The sequence below is a fragment of the Rhinolophus hipposideros genome (assembly GCF_964194185.1).
Source record: "Rhinolophus hipposideros genome assembly, chromosome: 6".
Lineage (NCBI taxonomy): Eukaryota > Metazoa > Chordata > Mammalia > Chiroptera > Rhinolophidae > Rhinolophus > Rhinolophus hipposideros.
Window position 1 is genome coordinate 61,907,414 of NC_138052.1, and position 27,927 is coordinate 61,935,340.

Below are 27,927 nucleotides of genomic sequence, written 5' to 3' on the forward strand. Positions count from 1 at the left end.
ATAATCTGTTTGTTTTAGAATTACAATGCAAGCTGAAAAAATAAAGAGGGAGTTCAATGTCAGGCATTAAATGGGAGAGAGCAATATGAATGCTTCCCTCTTTATTTACAAGTACGTTTTATTGTGATCCAATAGAAAAATAAAATGCATAAAATATTCCCAGGCCAAACTTCCAACAATATTTTTAAGGATATCCAAATATGTCCCACCAAATAACATCACTTATTTTCATGTATCTAAGACTGTAGAGTCAAGACCAAAAAATGTATGATTTTAGAACAAAACAAATATTAAAACCAGAAGTAGAAAATTGAACTTATTTTTATAAAGTAGTAAAATAGTATTATGTATCTAAAAAAAACAGAGATCTACTGAAACACTTCCCTCTATCATTGACTGTAAAAGCTAGACAAAATAACCCAGAATTTATTTTTTGAACATAAGTTTCCCCACAAATACTCTGAATTTGACTTCATGAGGAAAATACAATCTAGATAATTAAATCATTTCTTATATTTAATATTGAGCTATCATTTAGCCATCTAAACTGGCCATTAATAAGGGCTGAATTATCGATTACCAGTACAGCATTATAATTATACATCTGTATCGTAATCATACGAATGCATAATACATACTTTTCATTAAAGCTCTGCTTCTTAATCTAGAAGCTAAATATCTATGAACTTGAATGATTAAATATAAAGATAAATTCAGAGGCTTTTTATGTTTACATAACAAAACAAGAATATACATAGAATTCCACAAATTTTTAGTCAATGGATGTATTTTACTGATACATGTAGAAGGTAACTCACTAACTCTAAGAACATCAATTATGACATCTGTCTTAATTTTTATCATGCAGAAAACGGTCATATACTATCATCTTGAAGTAATATGAATCAAAATTTATCATAAATCAAAACATTTCATCAAGACTTTAAAATTAAAATCATTAATTTTTTATTAAAGAAAGATTTTGCATTTATGTTTCCAAACCTTTAGGCATAGCTAAAACTGGTCTCAACCTTTTCTCTGTTCTCATCACCTAATTTGTGCCCCCACAAAATCTGTTAAGAAAACCCTACCAGAGTCCTTCATGTTCCACAAACCCATGTAGTAGTGCTCATTCCACTCGGCTGACTAGGAAATCTGCTTTCCCATCACTGACTAGGGAGTCCCCTCCATCATCCAATGCCTCACTCCAATATCCTCTCCCCTATAGTCTTCTTTAGTTTCTCAGAATTATGGGTTGGCTCTTCTGTGGTGGTAGAGACTTTTAATTTGTCTTTCTTTTCTGCATTATATTGAATACTTCTTAAGACCAGGATCTGTCTTAATCCTTTTGGTGAGCCTAGGATACTACATGAGGTAGGTAGGCCCTTAACAAATATCTTTGAAAAGAGAAAAGGAGAAAGGGAGCAAAGAAGGACAGAAGATGAAAAGAAAGTAGTTAGTTAGATGTTACTTGTAATAACTACCTTTTCTCTTTTTTTTTTTGGGGGGGGGGTTATTGGAAGCACAAATTATCATTTGTGTTCTATTTATAAACTACCAACAACATAATTCAAATATTGTAAGACTTTCAATATAGTGTGCTTTAACATCTGGCACCACAGAAGTGAGAAGGGCCATATATGTTATACAAACATCTGCCTTGACTGCTAATCTTTAGATAAATAAATTAAAAGTTCAGAGTTATTATTAAAATAATATCAGTATGATCTAGCTTGGTTTTAAGAAATGTTGTATTATTAGGGTGAATAGCTTCCTAATTAAAGAACAATTAAACAAAGCTTATAGGAAAGGAAACGAATATTAAAGAAGATGGTTAAAGCAGAGTCTAAAATTTATTTGGGGCAACTGTTTCCCAGGAATGAATTGCTACATGCTAATGGGGTCAAAGACACTAGATAGTTCTCCAGAGGCCCTTTTCTAGTCAAAAGGGGTTTCAAAATAAAGTGGGGGTGGAAGCAGAGGCTAAGAAACTGTTCCTTCGTGCACCAAATGCATTCTCAGAGTACTAACATCTGTTTCAGTTTACATACTTTAAGTATGACTTTATACATGGAAATTAAACTTCGGCAACATGCCTAAGTAGCCTGTCTGCAAAAGAACTACATGTACCACCAACAGCTGGAATTTGTATAGGTCCACATTCTACACAGCATATTGTCCTGTGAGTCACCAATGACCCCAAGCCTCAAAACCCAAATGTCAAAAAACAGCTCCTAATTCTCATGAAACTTTCATAGTAGCGAGGCATAAGACAGTGAGGGAAGAGGAATCAGATTCCAAAACAATATGGAGGATTTCTAGACTTTAGAGAGGTATTTTCTTTTTAAATAAAGACAATTAAAGATCCAAATATTTGAATTTCCTTATATTAAAAAATGCTCAATCCATAACATTCCACTAAGCTTACTTATTAGATAGACATTAAAATAGTTTTTCAATGTGATAATCTGATCATTATAATTTCTGGTAGACTGAAGTATAATACAAAACCTACAAAAAGAATGCTGTGCCTTTGCTGCCACCATGCGGTATGTCTGTATTTTTGCAGTTGCAGTTTAAATTTTTAAATAATTTTCATATCTAGTTCTGTGGTTATCAGTTCAAACCTCTGGTATGCAAATACTGTTAATTGTTTTCACAATATAGGGTCTATTCCCAGATAATTTACACACTAACGAATCATCAACCAATGAGTAGTAACTATGGACTCACAGTGATTGAAGCATTGCATTATGATATCTAGAGCAATATATTGCCTTGCCTTCAAAGAGCATAAATCTGTTATCATCAAAATACAGACAAGTATTAATGTGAGAGAACTCAAAGCTATTATACTATAATTGTGTGGCAATGAGTGGTAAAGAAAATTTTAAGTGCTCTGGGTGGAAAGTAGGAAGATACATGAGAATGTTCATGGAAGAGAATTGAGAAGTTTTAAGGCTCTTGGAAAGAAAGATTAAAGTATGCAAAATGAAAACAAGAGGACATTTCCGGTAGATAACATTAAATAAAGGTACAGATAAAGATCTAGAATCATCATGGAATGCTGGGGGATCATACCCACAGTGAAGTTCATAGAGGCAAGAAAAAGATTAGAAAGACAACCCAGGACGATTTGTGGCAGTTCTTTATTGCCAGGTCAAGAAGCCTGGATTTCAGCCTATAGGTCATGGGGAATCATTGATTCAACATATGATGCATTTTTCCCATTGTAGATATAATCACTCTGCCGCATCAACGTCTATGAGTTTATATGAAATCATTGATTTCCCAAACTGAGAATAATCTAGCAGCTCAGATCTTCTAATTCCTTACCCTGAGTAAGTAGGGTGAGGTAACAGAGCCCTGAAATTAAAGTCAACCAGTAAATCACTGCCAAATCTCCAGGAAAAAAATTAATAAATAAATGTTAAAAAGGATTTGAGGGTCCAAGGAGATGTGAAGCCTTCCTCCTAATATTTCACTGAGATCTTCTGTTCTGAGAGGATGCATGTACATTGTAAGGAAGAAGAAGAATTCTAACAAAGAAAGGAGAAGAAACGTAGGTTCATAGGTCCCTTTCACAACAAAGTATAATGTAATGTGTTTTCGGGGTAAGTGGTAGCATTGAGTAAAGGAATGAAGGAGTGGGATAAACGCAAGGTGAGACTTGGATATGCAGGTAAAAGTAAAAACTCCATCACTGAGTCTATTTACTTTAAATGATTGATGTAATTTTTTTAAAATAGAAAGCTTGTGGGTCATATATTATTGGATGCTATATTGATTTGTTCTTAAAAATGAAGTTACAGGGCATCATGCAGAATTAAGGATCTCCAGACGAGGTTCAAATAACAGTTCCTCAATCTTCACAAGTACAAAATCATGGGGGAATCTTACACACAGCTCTCTGGACAAAAAACAGTAATTCTCAAAGAAATACAGTAACAATTCATCTTAAAGTCAAAAAATTTTCTTAATTTAACATAATATACACAGATGTTTATGTTCACTGAAAAAAAAAAGCTCTTTATATTACTATGCAAAATAGCAATGGTTTCCCCTTATTCTCCTCCAGCTCTTAAATTGATTTCTAAGACCGAATGATGTTGGAAAAACTATTCCTTTCTAGTCTTCTGACCCTTAAGAGTGAATCCTTAGTCACACAACACAGCAACATTAGATATCAAAATCTTTTAACTCATATATTTTGTATACAAGCAAACTTTATAGGCAAAGCTTTCTCTGTATGATAGAAAAGCAACATGAGGATCTATCCAAACATTAGGATTAAAAATTTGGGATCAACAAACACAAAGGAATAATATTCCCTTCCATTAAGAAGAAACATTAGTGGAATATAATGGAAAGAACTCTAAACTGGGTTTATCTTGTTATTCTCATTCTTTCTTCTTAAGATAAAAGCTTAGCGAATTAATTTTCAGTCTTTTTGTGATCTAATAATGCCATTCAAAGATATAAATTTTTCTCTGAGTATTGCTTTCTTTGCAGTTTTGATAAATTAGGGCTATCATCATTCATCATTCATTTCTATTAGTGCTGTGATCTATTTTGATTATACTTTAACTTCAGTTATTTAGGAAAAAGTTTTAAATTTCTAAATGGATAATTTGGCTTTGTTTTCTTCATTGTCCTCTTGGGAACTATTTTGTTTTAAATTTCTAATTTTGTTGCACTGTGGTCAGTAAATATGGCCTTCATGATGTATGCTTTTGGAAATTTGTTTAAATAGTCTTTATGATCTAAATAATGGTCTGTTTTTGTGAATATTATAGTGTGTGTTTGAGGAAAAAAATATGTTGTCTGTTGGGTATGTATGTAAATTAGATCAATCTGGCTATTTGTGTTACTGGCACATTCTATATCTTTACTTTTTTGACCACGTGATCAATTGATTTGTGATTGTCAATTTCACCTTAATTTCTATTAGTCTTTTTCAATGTAGTTTGGAGCTATGTTGGTAAATAATAAAATGTTCATGATTCACATCTTCTTAGTGAAATATATCTTTTAAAATATAAAAGTATTTCTTTGTTCCTTTAAAAGATTGTTTTCCCTAAATTATACTGATTTAAATATTGCTATACCTACATTTCTTTTATAGCATTTTCCTGTTATATTTTTTCCTGCCCTTATTTTCAAACTTTCTGCATCTTGTTCTTGACTATGTCTGGAAAACAGGTTTATAGACTATTGGATTTGCTCTTCTAATACTCTTCGTATATTTTTCTGTTGGATTGTTTGGGATGGGAGCAGGGTGTAGGAGGATGAACACATGAAAAGATGCCCAACATCATTAGTCACTAGTAAAATGAAAATTAAAACAATGAAATCCCACTATAAACTTATCATAATGGCTAAAATAAAAAATATTACACCACCAAATGCTGACAAGGATGTGAAGCAACTAAAACTTTCACACATTACTGACTGTTATGCAAAATGGTAGAGAAACTCTGGGGAAATAGTGTGGCAGTTTCTTAAAAATTTAAACTTGATTTGAGCCAGCAATCCCACTTGTTAGTTATTTATCCTGGAGAAATAAAAATTTATGTTCACACAAAAACCTACAAATGAATGTTTAGAGCAATAATATTCGTAATTTCCAAAACAGGAAAAAAGCAAACTTCTTTCCACAAAAGAATGGATAAACAAACTGTGGATTATCCATACAATAGAATACATTCAGCAATAAAAAAAGGGAGCAGGAACCATTGATCAACACAACAACACTACATGAATCTCAAATGCATTATGCTAAGTGAAAGAAGCTAGACTCAAAAGGTTAGACTTTCTGGAAAACAAACTGTAGAAACAGAGACCAGCTCAGTGGTTCCCTGCTTGACAGTTAATTTTATGCATGAACTTAAGTGGGGTCATGAAGTGCCCTGATATTTGGCTAGACATTACTTCTAGGTTTGTCTGGATGAGTTTAGCATTTGAGTCTGTGGACTCAATAAAGCAAATTGCCCTCCCCAATGTGGGTGAGCATCATTCACGGCCACTTACAGGTCTGAACAGAACAAGGAGGAGGAGGAATGGAGAAGTCATTCCTTCTCTACCTGACTGCTAAGCTGGTACATCTTTCTCCTGCACTTAGACTATATTTACACTATCATCTCCCCTGTTTCTCAAGCCTTCACACGATAGCCAAACACCTTGTGACTCTAACGGCCCTAGTACTTTTGGCAGCTAGAATTAAATAATTCTTAATCAGGGTATAGGTATAGGCTTTAACTAAATGTTTCCATTGCTTTGGTTGTCACACAACTTATAGCCAAAGATTAAGAAAGTATGTTAGTCATTTTCTGAAGGACTGCCTGTAAAGAAGTTCCAGGAGAGGTGTTTAAAAGTACACTCTGGCTCTTTTTCCGGCGGGAACCATGGAAGATGCAGAAGAGAAGAAGGTTCCTGCTGTGGCAGAAACCCTTAAGAAAAAGCAAAGGAATTTCAGAGTTGAAGATGAAGTGCCTGAGAAAGAAGATTGCCCAAAATATGCTTCTAATGGCAAGAAGGAAGCTATCTATGAAAATTTAGCTAAACACTATCACAAAGAATATAGACAGATGTCCAGGACTGAGCTTCAAATGGCGAGGACAGCAGGCAAAGCTGGCAACTTCTATGTACCTGCGGAACCCAAACTGGCAATTTTCATCAGGATCGGAGGCATCAATAGTGTGAGCCCAAAAATTCGAAAGGTGCTGCAGCTTCTTGGCCTTCACCAGATCTTCAATGGCACCTTTGTCACGCTCAACAAGGCTTCCATTAACATGCTGAGGATTGTGGAGCCATACATGCACGGGGGTACCCACACCTGAAATCAGTAAATGAATTGATCTACAAGCGTGGTTATGGCAAAATCAAAAAAGGCGAATTGCCCTGACAGATAACACATTGATTGTTCGATCTCTTGGTAAATACAGCAGCATCTGCATGGAGGATCTGATTCATGAGATCTACACTGTTGGAAACTGCTCCAAAGAAGCAAACTTCCTGTGCCCTCCCCATTGTCTTCTCCACGAGGTGGAATGAAGAAAAAGACCACCCACTTTGTAGAAGGGGAGATGCTGGCAACAGGGAAGACCAGATCTACAGGCTTATTAGGAGGATGAACTAAGGTGTCTATCACGGATATTTTTGTAATCTGGTCAGTTAGTAAAATAAACAGCAACTGTTTTCAAGTTGAAAAAAAAGGTACACTCCACTTGAGATAACAGAAAAATATAGTGAGTTAAGCACAAAACAATGATAGCTTAAACAATGGCAATAGTCACAAGATGTCTAGTTTCTGCCTTTTGCTTTAAAGATAATGTCACTGATACACAATTATGAGATATTCTGCAGAATCTTGGTTCTTCAACCCAGCACCCCTTGCTCTCATAATATAATTTTGTGTTGCTGATGTGATTTCTCTTTGTCAAGCAGAAAGAGATAACTTCACGGCCTATAGGAGAATTTGAGTTTGTTTTGAGGAAGGAAAAAATGTCTTCAAGGTAGCTGTGGTCAGGTGTCTGATACGAAAAAGTATCATCTATGACTAAAGAAACAAAGACCTCTCTCTCAGTTCCCTGAAGTGCCTAGCTGCATAAAAGCTCCATACTTTTGCCTTGTGAGGGAGAGACAGATTTGAGAGATCTTGCTCCCCCGTCCTCATCCTCTTGTTTTGGCCAAATCGAATAAACAGTTCTATCTCCAAGCAGTAGTTTCTTAATGTTTCGGTTTACTAGCACACCAGGCACACAAAACTGAATTTTGGGAGGTGATTCTGCAGCAAAACTCAGACTGAATTACACATCTGCTTCCCAGGATGTCCAACATGCAGACTGCAGATTGTGGGACTTTTCAGCCTCCATCACTGAATACGCCAATTCCTTTTAATAAATAAATAAATAAATAAATAAATAAATAAATAAATAAATAAATACTGGTTCTGTTTTTCTGGAGAACCCTGAGTAATATTTTGGTACCGAGAGTGGGATGCTGTTATAACTAACAAATACCTAAAAATGTGGAAGCAGCTTTGGAACTAGATAAGGGTAGAGGCTGGAAGAATTTTAAGGTGTGTGCTAGAAAAAGTTAATATTGCCACGAAGGTATTTTTAAAGATGATTCTGATGAGGACTCAGAAAGAAAAGAACCTAGAGAGAAAGGCTAGAGAGAGCCAGGGACCTGTCATAGATGCTTGGCTTCCTTTCTCAAAGAATAAGCGAAATTTCCCTTGCTCTTTTCTATGAAATGCCTAGGGAAGTATCTGATAGTTTAACACCACATGCAGAGGGTATTAGCCACCTTCTATTATCTTCAACATTATATTCTCTCCAATCCTCCAAACACTTGAGAAAATTTTGCTAGTGCTTTGGCGCTTAAGGGCCAGACTAATGTATGATATGCAAATGCCAGTATATGAAAGGAAATATTAGACTTAAGAAGCAGAATTCATCATCCTTAACAATTCTTGACAAAGTGAAACTCCACATTACAATCTAAATATTAAACAATGGATAGCCCAGCCCTTGCTACCTTTGAATTATTGCTCATGAAGCAGTATTTATAAGCAATTTTGCTTGCCTTACATCATTTCATCAGTCCTTTTCCCTCCTAATTTCTTCTTTAAAAATCATATTCTCTTATAATACTCTCTCCTTACAGATTTTCCCGAAACTTTAGATTAAAAAAAAAAAAAGTTTCCCTTTTTCAGCTACCATTAGTTATTCCTCCTGGTTTTCCCAGGGACACATGTCAATTCCACAAAACATTCACTCAAAGTTAAAAGTGCCATATCCCTCAGCTTTGTTAATACCTATTCTAGGAATCTCTCCCACAGCACACAAATTTATGTGTCCTGTAGCACTGTTTGCCACTTTTAAAAAACTGGAAATGATTAAATATCCCCCTTTGAGGAAATGATTTAATCAATCATGGCACATTTACTCTATGAAATATTATGCACTGACTAGAAAGGAGATGAGATTTTAATATATATGCTTTATGTACTGGGGCGGGGGTGTAGTGCATTGCCCTGAAGAATAATGTTAAGGTGCATGTAGATCCAGCAAAGTATCAGGAAGCATATACACCAAGCTTAATGGTGGAGAGATACTCAGGAGTTGTAGGATGGGCTGGGACCATTCTATTTCTGTATTTAATTATTTTACATAAAATGTGCATTAACGTTGAATTTTTAAAATACCATTTTTTTAACCTGCGTAACTTTAACAAACACATATTCATCAGGTTAAACCTAAACCTCCTCAGAGCAACTTATTCTCATATTACTGTTTTATTTCCTTCGGCACACAATCTGAGATTATTTTGTTAGACATCTTTATCGTCTCTCTCCCATGGAAGGTGACAGGACAGGGATCCCGTCTGTCTTGTATTGCCTCACGTATAAAAGGCTCTCAATTCTTTGCCTCCAGAAAGACTGACAGGCTGTGGTAAACGTCAATACATCATGAAATGACGCGCACAAGTGGGAACGTGTGCCACGCCCAGAGGAGCAGGACAAGATGACGACTAACGAGAGGAGCAAATGACTGCAAAAGGTAGAACGCTGCCCTCCCAACGAAGACCTCAATTGCGCCTCCGAGACACCAGTTGGCACGAGAGGCTGGCGTCATCTCGCAGCGTCCGAAACATAGTGACGAGAAAGAGACGCGACAGGAAGCGGGCGGGGTGGGGGGAGGGCCGGGGAGGGAGGAAGAGAAGACTGGAGGTCACGTGACACGTTTGGCCCCACCTTTCCTGCCGGCGAAAGAAGCAGTAGAATTAGATTGACAAGACCGGAGAAAAAGTTATCTGTACTAAATAAGAGTTTAGAGGTACCGAATATAAATTTATCGTCTCTATGTCTCTATTTCGCTGTTACATTTGTTACGAGTCCTAATGTGACGTTGCCCACACTAAAGATGGCTGCGCAGGCGCTGGGTCCTACCATAAAGACTCAGGCCTAGAGGAGCCCCTGCATGGCTTCTGTGGGCTGGGACACAGGTCCTTTCAACCCGCCTCCGTTAAAGGAAGTTCGGGGCGGGGCCGCCATCCAGTGATCCTGCGTTTGCGCGAAGATGGTGGAGGAGGAGAGTCTCCGCGTGGTTCATTGCGGCGGCAGCGAGTTGAACTTTAGGAGAGCGGTGTTCTCTGCGGATTCTAAGTATGGGGCCACTGCGCTCAGTCGGCGGGACTGAGGGGCGCGCATCGCTGTGGTGGGGGGCACTAGCTGTCAGGTGCGTCCAGACTCGCCAGCCGGCGAATCTGGGCCCGAGGAAGCACGCGCTAGGGAGCTGGTGTCTCGGGGCTGTCAGGTGGGAAGGTCCCTGACACCCGCGACGGGGCGCGCGTCCCGCTCCCGGACTGTTTCCCGGAAGGTACATTGAGGGCCCCACGTGTCTAGAGTTGAGCCGGCTAGAAAAGGGTCCGGGGACTAATGTAGACACCACTGCCCTTGCACTACCACGAGGAGTAGCCCACTTTCGGACAAAATAGTGACTTGGAATTACCGAAGGATTAAAGATTCCTCTTTCTCCACACTCCCCTAGCCCACCTCACTGGAAAGACAACTGAGGTGAATCTTCAGGAACTAATCGGAGTCAATGTTTTGTGTAGATTGCAGAATGTGCAAAAGCATGGAGAGAGAGTTTCCTTTGGGGGCTTGCATTGAGATAGTCAAATCCATTATTCTCTATTGAGGAGCAAAAAGAAAGGAAATTCTCCCCCCTTGGGGAAGCATATCAGACAGAATCAGTGAGGGGGAGTTTTCTTAGCAAACAGTACTCCTTCACCCACCATCATCTCAAGGAAACACTGCCTAAAGGACCTGTTTGTTGATACTAAGGGGGTGTGTCTTGGGGAGAGGGTTGGTGGAGTTGTAAACCCCTTCATACAGTGTTACAGTGAAAATATATTTCCATTCCGACCACGTCAAACCACCACAGGGCTTAGGAGTTTGGATTATATCCTGAACGCAATGGGAAAACATTGAAGGATTTTAATTTATTTAAGGAAATGATATGCTCAGATTTGCAAAAATTAGTCTGTGTATGAAAGGTAAGTTGAGGGGCCACACCTGGAGACTGTAGGAAGTCTTCTTAAGAGTGGTCCAAGCTGGAGATGGTAAGAGTGAACTACGCTGCTCATGGGAACAGAGAGGAGGATCCGGCCAGAGGGGATCCTCTAGGCCCGAGTCTTTGGATGCTTTGTTACTTGTACTTTTTTGATCTTACTAGACAGTTGCACTCAACCTTGCCATGACTGCCTCTTGGCTGCAGCACTTACAAGATGCATCCTGATTTTAGAGAGGTGAACATGGGAAAAATCAAGTGTCTCAGAATTGGTAAAATAGTGATCCCAGTCAGTATCAGAAGATTTACTCTCTTACTATCAGTAATAATTGTTTGTTCATTTCATCTGGTTAGTTTACAAAACCTTTGAGGTTCAGGCAAGTTCTAGTCAACAAACTGAATTGGACATTGGGAATCAAAGATTTAAAGAAGTCCTCAGCTCTATAGAATCTTATGGCCAGATCCAGGAGATGGATGTAGATGTAAACAAGTAATTTCAACACAATGTGAAAATACCCAGATCAAGTCGTGCACGCCTTGAAGCACACGCCTTGGGAGCACAGAGAAGAGGGCAGCCTAAGGATTCTTGATTTGTACGTTCTACAGTGTATGGAAAAACACTGTTACACATGTATAGTATTAAACGGAATAGGCACAGAACAAACATTTTGCATTTGAGAGATACAAGAAGATTTTGCATTTCTGAGCTTTTTCCTGTGGTTATTATATTTATTATGAAAATAGTCAAACAAATATTACTCCAACCTAAACATTCAATAATTTAGTAGCCTCTGCTATATGGAAGAAAGCCAGAAATCCAGAAAGACAAAAGCAAAACAAGCATTTTAGCAACAATAACTGTCATACAGTTTTTACTTTGCTATGCAAGAGACCTCACTGACTAGAGAACCTTTCATTTAGTGTTTGTAAGCTGGTGTCCCCAGCAAACTTTGGAGATTTGGAGAGCACAGGAAGATGCAGCTGTTAGCAGAACCACTGACGAATCAGTGTTGACAGTAAGTGAATGCATAGCAGTGTCTGTGTCCATTAGTGAGCAGACAACTTGGTTAAGGTGGCTGTTCTTGCAGGATGATTCTGTAGAGCCTCTGCTCATGGACCAGATCACAGATAGTGCTTTAGCCTTTATCTGCTTTTCATAGTTGATGAACTGATCAGTCTTAGATGTCCCCATGGACTTAAGCAGCACACAAATTTGAATACATAGTTTTTAAAATACTATTTTTAAAGAAACCTGTTACATGTTAAATTTTTTTAATGGACAATAAAAAATACTGTCTATAGAGTATGTGAAACTTATTTTTCTCTCTTATTTCCAGATATATCTTCTGCGTCTCTGGAGACTTTGTTAAAGTTTATAGCACAGCTACAGAAGAATGTGTACACATATTGCAAGGGCACAGAAATCTGGTGACAGGAATTCAGCTCAACCCCAACAACCATCTACAGGTGTCAAATGATTTATAATTGAATATTTTAATATTGGCTTTGTTGTTACCTGAAAAACTTGAATTAAATTTGGGAAACTTTCCAGGTAATGATCAGGGAAATATCTATGCTGATTTTCCTGATTCAGGATATTTTTAATTATTAATACAGGGTCACAGCCCAGAACTACATTGCCCATGAAAGGGTTCTTGGCTGTGTGAGTTTCTGAAATTCAGGTTTTGGCACAGTTAAGTGAATTTCTTGATTGTAGGTCTTCTCAGGTCCCTTTATATGCATTGTGAATATCCAAAAGGGGCATATAGTATTTGATATTTCTCAAACTTATTTGACCTCTGAACTCTGGTTTCTGGAACACATTTTAAAAATGTTGACTGAGAGGTATTGATTTTGTAGATCTGTTCTTTAGAGATAGGCTCTTTAGTGCCACTGCAGAAATTACCTTAAGGCCAGGAAGAAGAGCTTCTTTAGTCAGTGGAATCGACCAGTTAATTTTAGGACAAACTTGGGAATCCAGTTTAGTGAACACAAAGCAACCCATACTTCTCAGAATTCAGGAACAGTGAAAGGGTCATTTTGATTCTGTTCTTAAGTTTCAGCAATGCTCCTAACAAGTTATGTCAAAATACTTTGCTCTTGCTCTAGTTTTTTTATCAGGTTCCACTCTTCTGGATTAGTCACAACCAACTTGGAAGTTATTGCTTGATTTGATTTAAGAATGGATTTGCATTGCCATTCAATGTGTTATGACGAAGTAGGGCATAAAGGAACACTGATCTTTCCTAAACTAAATGAGCTACTCTTGAAAATCAAAGTTAAACAGCTTTTTTGCAGAGTTCAAGCACACCTATTATTTTTGCTGTTCTCTTGAGGGTTTCACATAACAGCTGATTGATATGTGTAGCATTTTGATGTTTTTTGTAGCAGAAATATCCGTTTGTTAAAATTGGAATTTGTCAAGTCTATATTACTAAGTTTTATAGCAAAATGAAAAACTATATATCCATTGCATAAAAGGTCTATTTCAGGGAACTGAAAGATAATAAAATTAGAGGACAGTTTTGACAACAGATTTGGTTGAGGTGAAGGGGTACGTTCCAGAGATTCTGTGGACTTTGGAGTCACAGTATTTTGTATTAACTATTGTTTGGACACTGATTACATATTTGCCTTATTATATTTTACTAGTCCATGTTCATGATTCTTCTATGTAGTAATTGTGGTGTGTATTTTCTTCTTAATATAATTCTTCTATTTGTGTACATAATACACTCTTCATTCTTTATTTCTATTCTTGGATTCTATGACCTCATTGTCAGAAATCTTAAAATTGCCACTCCCTTTTAAAAAATTTAAAAATTTTTGTAAACATAAGCAAAGTGTTTTCACAGTAACAGCAACAAAAATCCCAGTGTCCACTGGGACACAAATAAAATGCATCTTAGTAAGGCCTTCTGGTGCTACCAGAGTACTATCCATAGACTAGTGCCACAAACAATTGGTTACCAGTCTGCAATGAGATGAGCATAGAAATTGAGTGTCCCAAAATTTGAGAGTACTTTGACATTGCCACGGCATCTGAGTACATAGTAACTTCTGTTGTATTTTACAAATGCATTGGTCCTTAATGGGTTGGAAATTTTTTTTAAAAAACAACATTCTCAGATCCTTTGAGATGCACTCCCTTAATACCCATATAAGATGAAAGCAGTTAAAAAAGAACTGGGCTCCGGGAAAATAGCAACAAGCTCTTAAGTGCTTTTCATAACTCAAAACTTTATCATCTCCTTCTTGAAGACAAAGGGTTGCCTTTTTTCCCCAATTTAATTAAAACTTGAAATTGATAGATCTGCTTCCTCCAAAGAGCAGCTATAAAATTGTCACAAATAATACAAGCTTTGCAAAAACAAATAAATGACTCTACTTCTTTAAAGCTAATAATGAAATAATGAACAAAACGTCTTCTGTATTACCACTTGATTCATTTGGTATCTTAATAGAGTTCTGTTTTTTAATCTTACACTATTTTTACTATTTTAGCTGTATTCTTGTTCCTTTGATGGCACAATTAAACTGTGGGACTATATAGATGGCATTTTGATAAAGGTATGTGGATTGATCTTCCATTTTCATTATGTGAAAAAGAATGGGAACATAATTTAATGACAGACATTATTTCCTCCTATAAGGCCTAAGTGTTAGAATCCCTTTCTAAACAAGTCAGAAATTCACACACCATGTAAAGATTTTAAACTTCTAACAGATGAGCAATAAAACTGGAAGAAAATATTTGTGAGATATTATTCAATAAACATAAAGAGGTACTTCATCTCATTAATAATTAAAGAAATGTAAATTAAAACAGATCCTGCAGCATTTTTCCCTATTAGTTTAGCCAAATTGCAGATTGTAGGAAAAACTAGTGATTGGTAAAGTGTAGAGAAACAAATACTTTTGTATACAATCAATGAGCATAGAACTGAAAATGAACAAATACCTTTGCTGCAACAATCTTGCCTTTAGGAATCTCTTGTTGAAGTGATGGCAGTGTATATGTAGTCCTTAAAACATTGTTCATGGTAGGAAAACGAATTGAATATAACTTTGATGTTGTCAGTTAAAATTGAGTATTCATTCAATAGAATGCAACCATTAAAAAGAAACAAATAGTTCTATTTACATTAAGTTGAAAGGTTATTTAACAAACCCGTATTGAGTGTCTTCTATAAGCTAGGTAGTCTTCTGGTGCTGGGGGTACACCAGTGAGTAAAAGAGCAAAATAGATGAAAAATTCCTGCTGTTCATGGGACTTATATGTTTTGGGGAAAGGGGGGAGGGGGGACGAGGAGGATAGACAGTTAACAACATGATGCTTTTTATCTTTCAGACTTTCGTAGTTGGACATAAACTGCATGCCCTCTTTACTCATGCCCATGCTGAGGATTCTGTCTTTGTTATAATAAATAAAGAAAAACCAGGTATAGTGTAATTAACTTATTTATTTTATATAGCATTGAATGGCTCTTTACATGTTCTCAAATTTAACATTTTGGCTTTAGTGTGAACTTAATAGTTTTTGAAGTTAGCATTTAAATTGTTTTCATCATAATTGCATTCATTTTGGGGAGGCCTGTATCATTTCTGAAATATACAATGAGGGAATGATTGCTTTATATATGTTGCAATAAACTACAGAGCTCAAATATTAAAGTTGTTTTGAACTAGAACTTGTCTTCCTACCAAACTTCAATCTTTCATCCTTTAGCATGAATTAGCAAAATTAGTATTTTACCCACCAGTGGATACACCTATTTGTAAATCTTGAATCTGTAGGAAATGATGTAGAAAGCAAGTTGACACTAAGAACTAATAATGTGACTAAATTGTTCTTAGTTATATCTTCATTATAATTGGATCTATAATCCATTGAAACTGCCATGTTTCAGAGCATTTTAGGAATCCTAAAATATCTTCAGTGGTTACGAATAATTGTTCTTTAGCAGAGAATTTAGTACATCAGAACATAGACATGAATGATATATCCAAAGAATTTTTCTGATATCAAATTCAACAATGCCACTACACCCTGTGGTGTCCTTCAAAAAATATTGTTATAGTCAGAATTCAAAGTACAGAGCAGCTTTAAGATGGTTACTGGGCAGTCAGTTCGATTGGCTTACAGCTCACTAGCTAGGTGAATCCTTTCTAGGGTATTGTATTTTTGTTTTATGGGGGGTTCTTTTTGTTTGTATATTTGGGGCTGGAACATTTGCAAACTGTTATATATCATGGACTTTTAAGTAACCTGAGAATAGTCAAAACTGTGAAAGCTACATTTTTTAAAAATAAAAGTCATTTGGTGCCAAGTCTATTAATGAATAATATTTTATCTGTCAAAAAAGTGACATGAAAGAATAAAAAGCAGTAAGTTTAGTTTTTCTTACATAGCCCATAGCCATCTCTAAAGGACATTGCAAAAAAACGTTTTGGAAATGGCAACATTCTAAAATAATTAAGTTGCCTTCCCAGATAACTATTTTAAAGATAACACTCAATATTTAGGTTCTGTCTTGTATATAAATATGTGGATTTTTAATGTTTATCCATATGCTTACTAAAAATTCAGATTCCTAATTTCCCTGACTGACAATTGATTCACTAGGTCTGAGATTTGGTCTAGGAATCTGCATTTTTAGTATCTCCCCAGGTGATTCTGTCATCACTCACATTTAGTAAGCACTCTTCTTACTCACCCCGTGATTCCTTAATTGGAAGGGTAGTTGCCAGTAGCAAAACAAACCTTTTTATCTCTATCAGTGAGACCAGTGATTCCTAACACTGGTCGCACATTGGAATCACTCCAAGGAACTTAAATGTAAGATTCCCTGTGGTGTACCTAATTGTTTACTTAGATAGAATATTCCCCAGTTGAGTCTAATGTATGAGCCAGGGTAGCAAACTAGAGATCTAAAGTAAAGATCTTGGTCATTAATTAGCCTTTTGACGTTAACTGAGGCAACTTCAAATGCTATGATTTAAGCTGAATTCTGGTCACAGTGAAGTCTAGTGCTAGTGTCCAGTAATTTGGGACATCATTGGCATTCAGCATGTGAAAGTCTAGTTATCTATTATGTGAAAATGTGAATCAGTCTTCAAAAGATTCCATGTGACTGGTTTTTCAAAATATAGTTGACCCTTGAACATCTCAGGTTTGAACTACATGGGTTCACTTATACGTTAATTTTTTTTTCAATAAATACTGTAAATGTATTTTCATTTCCTTATGATTTCCTTAATAACATTTTCTTTCCTCTAGCTTACTTATTGTAAGAACACAGTATATAAAACATACTACATACTAAAAATGTGTCGATCAATTGTTTTTGGTAAGATTTCCAGTCAACAGTAGGCTATTAGTAGTTAAGTTTGGGGGGAGTCAGAAGTTATACATGGATTTCCAACTGCTCAGGGAATCAGCACCCCTCAAATCCACGTTGTTCAAGGGTCAACTATATATAAATATATATCCTCTTTTTATTTGTCCAACAGTTCAAAACCAGAGTCTCTGATAGAAAATTGTATAAATCAGATTGAAATATGCTTCTCTAGTTTAAAAATAAATTAATCTTGTATTTATATGTTGTCTTTGATGATGTCATTTGACTGTATGTAATTAATTCATTCAACAGCTAATTGAACACCTACTGTTCAAATACTATTCTGGTTGTGGAGTACTAAACAGACAATAAATGCCAACAGTAAACGGACTAGATCAGTCATATGATGCAATAAGATGAAAGGTGTTCTAGAGAAAAATACAGCAAGGGAGGGGAATCAGCAACCTTGGAGGAATACATATTAAATAAGTGGTTAGTGAAGGTCCAGGGAAGAGAATAAGCTATGCAGCTATACAGGACAAGCATATGTTAGAGCATTCCTAACATGTTTGAGGAGTAGCAGGAAAGTTGGATTGGAGTTAACCAAGGGAGAATAGATAATATGGAGCCTTGTAGTCCGTTGGAAGGACTTCAGCTTTTACTCTGAGTAGATAAAAAGCCACTGAAGGATTTTGAGCAGAAGAATGATATTATCTGACTTAGCTGTAAAAGAATCACCGGCTTCTGTGTTGAGAATAGATGAAAGGAGGACAAGGTTGGAAGTAGGGAGAACTGTTAACAGGTCATTGCTCCGAACACTTAAGATCTGACACATGATCAAGGCTTTAGACTAGGTTATAATGGCAGAGCTATGAGAAATGAATTCTGGATATCTTTTGAAGATACGGCCAGCAGGGTTTGCTGATGGTTTGATGTGTGTACAAGAAAGAAGTCAAAGATGATTTTGAGGATTTAGTCTAAGCAACTGGGTAAATGATGGTGCCATTTCCTGCATTGGTCAATATGGTGGAAGACTTCAGCTTAGATAGGAAAATTGAGAGTTCAGGGTTTAGGCTTGCAAAATTTGAGATGACTGAGAAGGCCGGATTAATCTAGTTCAGAGCATATAATAAGCAGGCTGGAAAACAGGAAAATGGTAGATAAGTGTGTTAACAGAATTTTATGTTCATTAAGTGTGGAAGGATAAAGAGAGAGCATAGTAAAATAGCTGTTTCCCCTCAGGGAGAAATTTTATAAATGGGCCATAAAGGAAAGAAGCATGTCAGTATTACAGAAAAGGAGAGTTATTTGAATGTATGGCAAGAACATAGCATTTCTAAAAACTCTTGGATGGTTTGTTGCTTTTGGCTGTTCTGGTCACCAATATATCATATTCCATCTCCATTTTAAATCTCACCTTAAGTTCTTTAGAATGTAGAATGCACCAGTAAAACATTGTTTTCTATTTCTACTTATATGAAACATGTATGTATACGAGTTATGGAATTAGACTTCAATTTAAAACTCGTATGTTCAAACGAAGAATCCAAGTTTAAGATTCTTTTTGTTTAAGATAGCCTAGAATTCTTATCTTGGCATCAAATGAATTCTAGAGTACTGGTTAACAGTTTTCTATGAATGAATGCACATCTTCACTTTCTCTAGAGAAGCTTTATATTAATATTGCTTCCTTTGGCAAGATATATTTCAGCTGGTTTCAGTGAAACTGCCGAAATCATCAAGCCAGGAAATAGAAGCTGAGGAGATCTCCTTTGTTTTGGATTACGTAAACCAGTCACCCAAGTGCATTGCCTTCGGAAATGAGGTAAAATTTTGTTTTGTTGATTTTCTTTTTTATACATAAAATCACTTTCCTGCGATCTTTGCTCTGAGCAGAGTGGTTTAATATTGCCTTGAGTTATGAACTAAGAAGTCTGTTTCATTGGTTTAGCATGTATTTATGGTTAAATTTTTTAGGACCTTAATTTTGTATATTCTTTTTTATTGCTCTTGTAAACCCTCTAATTCTCCAAAACATACCAGTGTTTTGGCATTTGAACTGTAATTCTTAGTCTGTCCCATGTACTTAAATCTTTTCATTGTAGATTATGTGTCTTTGGAAAATAGGATCTTCGTGTCTGTAATATGCCTGTTATAGAAAAGTTGGAAATTATACAAAAATATAGTGAAGGAATTAAATCTCACCAGTGATAATATTTGAGGAATCCTTTTCTTGACTTTTTCCTAAACATATATAAAATAACTTTTCCCAAACTGAATTAGTGTCTGAAGACCGTCTTATCCTTTTTTTTCCACCTTACAAGGCAGCATGAGTGTGTACGTCAATGTTCATCAGAAATGACTGGTGTTCATAGCATTATATATTTAGCCATCCCCTATTAATAACCATAAGTGAGAAACCACTTTATATTTACTAGAACAGCTAAAATTTAAGAATGACAATACTGAATGTTGGAAGGATACAGAGCAAAATTAATCATACAGCTTTCTCATGCCCCAGCACTTCCACTCCTAGGTAGACAAATGAGAACATGACCACAGAGTGACAGTGCAAGAATAATGAATGCTCATAATAGCTCCAACATGGAAATAACCCAAATGTTCCTCAGTAAGAGAGTAAACCATTTGTGATATACAGTATATTCATTCCGTGGAATGCTGCTTCATAATAAAAAGGAACTAATGATACACATAAGAGCATGAGTGAATCTCAAAAAGGTGATGTTGAGCTAGAGTTCAGACACAAAAAAGTATTTACCATTCTGTTTGAATGACATACTAGAACAGGCAGAGAAATAAACTATGGTGATAGGAATCAATAGTTGCTGGCAGGTATGGGGGCATTAGGGGATGACTGGAAAGAGGAACATGGGAACATTCCAGACGTGAAGAGAATGTTCTAAATAGATATACAGGGATATACATCTGTGAAACACTGCATTTTGTGTGTAAATTATGCCTTAATGGAAAAAATTAAATCATTATACTTTAAGCTAGACAGCCTAATTTTAAGATTTAGGACCCAAGTTCATCTTTTAATTTTCTGATTATTTTAAAGGTAGGATTATACTTTCCATAGCTACAATATAACATTTTATATTAATATAATCTTAATCTGCAAAAGTATTGTTTCTATATTAACTTTTTTCCTCTTTTTATATACATGTATATTTTTCCCCCTTTGAACATTTTTTAAAATATTTTTTTCTAATTTTCAATTACAATTGACACAAAATATTACTAGTTTCAGGTGTACAACATAGTAGACGTTTGTAGAACTTACAAAGTGATCACCCCAATAAATCTGGTCTCTGTCTGACACCATATATAGTTATTACCATATTATTGACTATATTCCCTATGCTGTACTTTACAACTTTATGGCTGTTTTGCAACTACCAGTTTTACTTCTTAATCCTGTCTCTAAACCCCCTCCCATCTGGCAACTATCAAAATGTTCTCTAAGTATCTATAAGTTTGTTTCTGTTTTTTTTGTTCATTTATTTCGTTTTTTAGATTCCATATATAAGTGAAATCACATGAAATTTGTCCTTCTTTGTCTGACTTATTTCACTTAGCCTAATTCCCTCAAGGTCCATCCATGTTGTTGCAGATGGCAAGATTTCATTCTTTATTTATGGCTGAGTAATATTCCATTGTATATATGTACCATTTCCTTCTTTATTCATCTTTTGATAGACACTTAGGTTGCTTCCATATCTTGATCATTGTAAACAATGCTGCAGAGAACATACGAATGCACATGTCTTTTCAAATTAGTGCTTTGGATAAATACCCAGAAGTGGAACACTGGGTCCTTCATGGTCTCTTGTTACAGCCGTTATTTTAAACTCTGTTTTGTTTGGTGTAAATATTGCTATACCAGCTTTTTTGTTTCCAATTTCCTGAAAATCTTTTCTCATCCCATTACTTTTCAGCCTGTGTTTGTCTTTTGATGAAGTGAGTCTCTTGTGGGCAGCATATGTAAGGATTTTGTTTTCTTATCTATTCAGTTACCCTATGTCTTTTGATTGGAGCATTTAATTCATTTACGTTTACAGTAATTATTAATTGATATGTACTTATTGCCATTTTATTATTCTTTTTTTTTTTCTTAAAGAAGTCCCTTAAACATTTTTTTAAATATTGGTTTGGTAGTGATGAACTTCTTTAGCTTTTGCTTCTCTGGGAAGCTCTGTATCTGTCCTTCCATTCTAAATGACAGCTTTGCTGGGTAGAGTGATCTTGGTTGTAGGTCCTGCTTTTCACGTAGGTCCAAAATTTTCACTTTGAATATTTTTTGATAGTCCTTCTGGTTTGCAAAGATTCTGTTGAAATCAGCTGACAGTATTAGGGATCTCCTTTGTGTTGTAGGTATAACTGCTTTTCTCTTGCTGCCTTTAGGATTCTCTTCTTTAACCTTTGCCATTTTAATTATAATGTGTCTTGGTATGGACCTATTTCGGTTTATGTTGTTTGGGACTCTGCACTTTCTGGGCTTGTATGTCTGTTTCCTTCATCAGGTTAGGGAAATTTTCTGTCATTATTTTTTCAAATTGGTTTTCAATTACTTGCTCTCTCTCTTCTCCTGGTACTCCTATGATGTGAATGTTGGTACGCTTGATGTTGTCCCAGAGGCCCCTTAAACTATCCTTTTTTTGGATTCTTTTTGCTGTTCTGATTGAGTGTTTTCTGCTACCTTAACTTCTAAATTGCTGATTCAATCCTCTTCTTTATCTAATCTGATTCCCTCTAGAGTATTCTTTATTTCAGTTGTATTCTTCATTTCTAACATGTTGTTTATGTTTTCTGCCTATAATGTTATGTTTTCTATCTCTTTGTTGAAGTTCTCACTGAGATCATCGAGCATCCTTATAACCAGTGTTTTGAACTCGCATCTGGTAGATAGCTTGTCTCCATTTTGTTAAGTTCTTTTCTGGAGCTTTGGTCTGTTCTTTCACTTGGGACATGTTTCTTTGTCTCCCTATTTGGGCTGCCTCCCTGTGCTTGTTTCTATGTATTAGGTAGACCTGCTATGTTTTCCAGTACACCAGTACGTAGTGGCCTTATGTACTAGGTGTGCTATGGGGTCCAGTCGTGCAATCTCCTTGACCACTTGAGCCAGGTTTTCCAGGTGTGTCTTGTGGATTGTGTTTGTCCTCCTGTTGTAGTTGAGTCTTGATTGCTGTTGGCACGTCAATGGGAGGGATTGACCTTCAGGCTGATTGGTTGTTAGAACTGGCCGTGACTACAGTGGAAGAACTTTGGTCGGGCTGACCCTATAGAGTAGGATTTGCTTTAGTGGGGTTCTGGTGCTTGCCCAGTGTGCCCTTCGAGTGTGTGGTTTGTGGAGCTGGTTGGGTGGTGGTCTGACGTGGTCTGAAGCAGAAACAACCTGATGTGTTCATTGATTCTGGGCCTCTAGGGAGGGGCTCTGGTGCATGCCAAGGTTAACCACTGCCTGTGCCCTGCCTGATGTCACTTGGTATGAGCTGCAAAGCGTTCTGCAGATGGTTGCTCCTTGTGCTGGGCTTGGAGGTACCTTGAAGACTCGGCTGAGCATGAACTGAGGCCAGCTGTGTCTAGTGCTGGGCTTGGGGCTATTTAACAAGAGGCACGGAGCACACCAAGACCAGATGCTGTTTGGGGTTTGTGAACTTCTGAGAAGTTTTAGGAAAGTCCACAGTATGAGCCAAGACAAACCATTTATATGGAAAAGTGACTGGAAGAGGCTTGGATGGGCCCTCAAGTTGGATGGGGAGGGGTTTCAGGGAATCACTAGGACAGGGCAAAAGGTGTTAGCTAGGTCAACAGAGACTCAGATACTGCTCGTGCCTGCACATGCAGACTGCTTAAGGGGAGGGCTCAACAAAGGCACAGTGGCTTCTGCCAGCATTCTGGGAGAAAGTGCCCCTCCAGTCCTTGTCCTACAGCCACACAGTTCTGTTCTTCCCCATATGTCCCTAGAGTCTTTTGAGCTTCTGCCCCACTGCTGGAGCTCAGCAAGTGAGTCTGTCAACCAGTAAGTCCCTTAAGAGAAATGCCTGGGACTTCTCAGCACTAGAAGCCTGGTGTGGGTGGAGATGGTACCCCTCGCTCCTCAGCGGGGACCTCCACAGCCCACATACCCCTCCCAATTTTTAACCTCCACACGTGAGCATGGGACCAGCCTCTTCCACATTCCGCCCTCCTATCCGTTTTGAGGTGGCTTCTTCTGTATATCCTTCATTGTAGGAATTCTATTCAACCAGACTTCAGGCGATTCTCAGTGATGGCTGTTCTGTAGTTTAGTTGTAATTTTGAGATTGTTGTGGGAAGAGGGGAGCACAGCATTTACCAACTCTGTCATTTTGCTATATTAACTTTTGTGATAAGATTTCTTCTTAAAAAGAGTGTTGACTATTTTTGTGAGTGTTATGTTCTGTTTGAATTACCAGGGAGAATATGTTGCTGCAGCACGGGACTTTTACTTATCTGTTTATTTTTTCAAAAGGAAAAAAACATCAAGGTAAGAATTCCTTTTTTGATAGCTTTATTTACTCAAGAGTTTGTTATAATTTCATTTCATTCTCATACCTGTGATCCACAGCTGTTACTAGTTTCATGGTACAAATGCTTGTGAAACCACAGGATAGCGAGTTTTGTTGTTTTGGCCTGATAACTTAGTAACATTTAATAATTGTCAGCTATTAATTATAATACTGTCTTTTGTGTTTAATTTTACGGCTTATGGCAAGACTTTGACATATTTTCTTTATTTGGTCATGGCCTTATAAGACAAATAGTACTATTTGCCATATTTCTTTTTCCAATTACAATTGACATTCAATATTATATTAGTTTTGGGTGTATAGCATAGTGGTTAGACATTTATATAACTTACAAAGTGATCCCCCCAATAAGTCTAGTACCCACCTGGTATCATACATAGCTATTACAGTATTATTGACTATGTTCTCTATTCTGTACTTTCTACCCCATGATTTTTTGTAACTACCAATTTGTACTTCTTAATCCCTTCACCTTTTTCACCAAGCCCACCACCCAGTTTGCTCTCTGTATCTGTGAGCTTGTTTCTATCTTGTTTATTTTGTTCTTTAGATTCCAGTTTTTATTTCACAATAATAGGACTGAGGTATCATTCACAAGCTTATGTTTTATCTTTAGATTGCCTCATTATCACAAAAACCCGGGGAGCTTTTTCTAGCCCAAACCTTGTACACCTAGATTCTGGTGTGCATACGTTTGTCAAATTGGATTTGGTTTAAAAAGGCTTCCCTATGTAATCCTCATTGCCATGTTATGGCTGTAGGATTGAATATAGGTTTTTCGATATCTGGGTTTAAAATGAGTCAAAATCAGCCCCTTTGAACTTCAATGCACCTCCGATTAACATATATTTTAAATGGGGTAATATCTTCCAAAAAGAGTTGTAAGGATAAATGAGATAACATATTTAAAGAAACAAGTACTAAGCAGGAGTAGTCACTCTTCAGGTAACACTGTCCCCTCTTCCTTTGTACCCTGTCAATATTAGCATTTGGTTTTCTTTACAGTATAATGAGGATCCTGACAGCTTTTGACACATTAGCCAGTTGTCTCAGATATAATCTCTTAGGCTTATGCATATCTCTTGCTAAAACTTAGCTCCAGCAAGGAATTTGAACAAACTTTGCCCAGGCAAAAAGCCACTAAAAGGACTGTCTTGTCTTTATTTCAGTGTCAGTGGCTCCGGCAGACGAGTTACTATGGTAGAATGTTAATCACGTGAAGTATGCATTGAATATTAATAAGTGGTTTATGCATTGTATATTAATAAATAAAAAAACAAAATTCTTGATTCTTGATCACAATTTCTTTTTTAAATTTCGCATTTATATTCTGTGATTTCTGAGAACTCTCCAGTTTTGGTTGATTAGGGTAAGAAATCCCTTTCACTTAACCACATCACCACTTATCAAGAGACTTCAGTAATCAAGAAAAAAATTTTTCTTTTAGGTTTATTTTATCATCATCAAGAAGTAAGAAACATGCTAAGAACAATTTTACATGTATAGCATGTCACCCAAAGGAAGATTGCATCGCAACTGGTCACAAGGATGGCAAAATTCGCCTTTGGTCAGTTATCATGAAGAGCATGGTGATCATTTATGTACTATTTTATATTAGTCCTGCAGAACAGGGCTATCTGGGTCCAGGGAAAAGCACAGCGCTGACAAGCCACTGCTGACAATGAAGAGCAGGCTTGGCTGATACCCTCCCCTTTTCTCGTATTACTGTGTTCTTCATTGCACAAACTTACTATTTTAGGATTTCTAATCTTGGGCTTTTGGGGGAGTGAAAAATGGCATTTTGCCTTTAGTCGTTTTATTGAAGAGAAGTAACTTTTTTTGTCAGCCTTTAAGTGAAAAGGAATGATAATAGAGAATATCTAAACAGTAGGACAGCTTGATAGCCTATTTGTAGAAGTGATTCTGGTTAGAAATAGAAAGTGTACTTTTTGGACATTAAGACCCATAAGCTTGATATGATTTATTATTTGGGGCATATATTATGTTCACTATACAGGTAACCCCCGTATAACAAGGTTGTTAGTTTCCTAAAAATGCCGTGTTATGCGAATCCGTGTTAAAAGAACCAGTACAAAAAGGTTAGGTTTCAAAAATTAAAACAACATACTATTATATTTTTATAATTAAGAGAAATATCTTTATTAAAGCAATTTTCACCAAAAGTGTAACGTATTAATATGTATTAAATAATGTTTTCTTCGTCATCATTACTAAGCTTTTGTTTCATTCCGTGTTGTTTGGGGAGTTCCCTAATTTCGAACGAGATGTCTTTTGCTCTTAAAAGCTCTTATTATGCTCCGTGTTGTTCAGGGATTTCCCTAATTCTCAAATTGTGTTCTAGGATGCTGTGTTGTACGAGGGTTTTCCCCAATTCTCCAACCATTTTAGAGTGATACTGTGTTATACGGGGGTTATCTGTATTTGGCATGCCATTATTTTTCTAACTTATGACTTCAGTAAAATTTAAAATACTTGGTTTTCTCCAATAGGAGGAATTTTGATGATGACAAGAAATACACGTACACTTGTCTACATTGGCACCATGATATGGTTATGGATTTGGCTTTTTCAGTGACAGGTAAGTTTAGTAATGAAAATGAACTTTTGAAGTATATGAATCAAGTATTTTAGTTCACTGTGTTTATAATTTGAAACATTTGGAATTGCCTGGGCCAAATGAATTGTATATCATCCTGTGTTATGGGCAGTGCTCAGCATAGTATACTTTTAAGTTTCAAAACCTTCATAGTATCAAAATGTACAACGTGAAGAAAACCTACTTAAATTATATTACTCTTTTTTTAACTTACACGGAGCTAAGTGCTTATTGTCCAGAAGTGTAGCTACAGTTCATCAGCAACAAATAACTACACCTTGCTAGTGTTTTACGTGCATTACCTCATTTAATCCTTAACCCTATGAAATAGGTATTATTTTCATTTTACAGGTGAAGGAAATGAGATTTGTAGTTGAGAACTAACTTGCTTAAGGTCACATGACTAGTAAGTGGGATTTAAAGAGAGGTCTGATTCACAAGCTTATGTTTTATCTTTAGATTGCCTCATTCACGTTTACTATTTTAAATTAATTCAGACCTTTGTTCCATTTAAGCTTCACGATAGTAAAAATACCTCCTTGAAAACAGGGTGATCTTCAACAGAACTTTGGAGGAATACATTTCCTTTGGTTACTTTTAGCACCCTCACACCCATGTGGTAAAAGTTATGTCAGTATTATTTTGACTGGGCCTGAAAAAAAGAAGCCGGATGCTAGAGATTATTAGATGCCTGGAGAAAGTAATCTTTCTTTCTGCAGGTCTTCTAGAGACTGCCAGGACAAGTCTTAGGTGATGCCTTGTGCTCTAGATCATTACAGGACCACATGGGTTTAACTCCTGGACCCTCAGGAAGGAGGAAGCATCTTCGGCCTATTTGTGCTTTAGGTTTGGGGAACAGTGGCTGGGGCCCAACCTAACACGCTTAGAGCACTCCAGCAGGTGTACAGTTGTGACATGTGAAAACTTAGTCTAGAAAGAGGAGGAGGATATTAACCCTACAGATAAAAGACACAGGCTACTCTTCTCCACCCTCCTCCCCAACCCAGCCCCCAAAATACAAATGAGAGTCTGTGTGGCCTGCATATGTACATACATGTGTTATGTTCAGGCAGTGTCTTTATTCCCTCCTAACCTAAGGTCGTTTCTTCTGCCTTTCCTCCTCAATTTCTTCTTCTCTGCTGTGACCCTTGCCCAAGTCAGGGCGAAGACTGTCACTGTCATTGTCACTGTCATTTTTCTCTGTTTTGTGCCCTTGTCCATCCCCTCTCATACTAGTTGGCAGTCACAGCTTTCTGCGGTGGCTTTACTTGCCCTTAAGCCCTTGGACATTCAGGATTGGCCTTTTCAGGTGGAGTTTG

The 27,927-nt window shown here is 36.7% G+C and overlaps 1 protein-coding gene and 1 pseudogene across 2 annotated transcripts in view; both read left to right on the forward strand.

Moving 5' to 3' along the window:
* The first annotated feature begins 6,392 nt into the window (after positions 1 to 6,392).
* Positions 6,393 to 7,138, forward strand: LOC308499214 (large ribosomal subunit protein uL30-like; annotated as a pseudogene). Its single transcript has one exon. The product of its transcript is annotated as a large ribosomal subunit protein uL30-like (transcript).
* Positions 7,139 to 9,767: 2,629 nt separating this feature from the next.
* Positions 9,768 to 27,927, forward strand: part of WDR75 (WD repeat domain 75) — a 32,671-nt gene continuing 14,511 nt past the window's right edge. The window contains exons 1-8 of the mRNA XM_081052201.1: positions 9,768 to 10,171; positions 12,416 to 12,545; positions 14,583 to 14,648; positions 15,430 to 15,520; positions 19,120 to 19,244; positions 23,878 to 23,948; positions 25,439 to 25,558; positions 26,502 to 26,590. Of these exons, the coding sequence (XP_080908327.1) occupies positions 10,086 to 10,171; positions 12,416 to 12,545; positions 14,583 to 14,648; positions 15,430 to 15,520; positions 19,120 to 19,244; positions 23,878 to 23,948; positions 25,439 to 25,558; positions 26,502 to 26,590 (778 nt within the window). The 5' untranslated portion in view covers positions 9,768 to 10,085. The remainder of the gene's footprint in view (positions 10,172 to 12,415; positions 12,546 to 14,582; positions 14,649 to 15,429; positions 15,521 to 19,119; positions 19,245 to 23,877; positions 23,949 to 25,438; positions 25,559 to 26,501; positions 26,591 to 27,927) is intronic.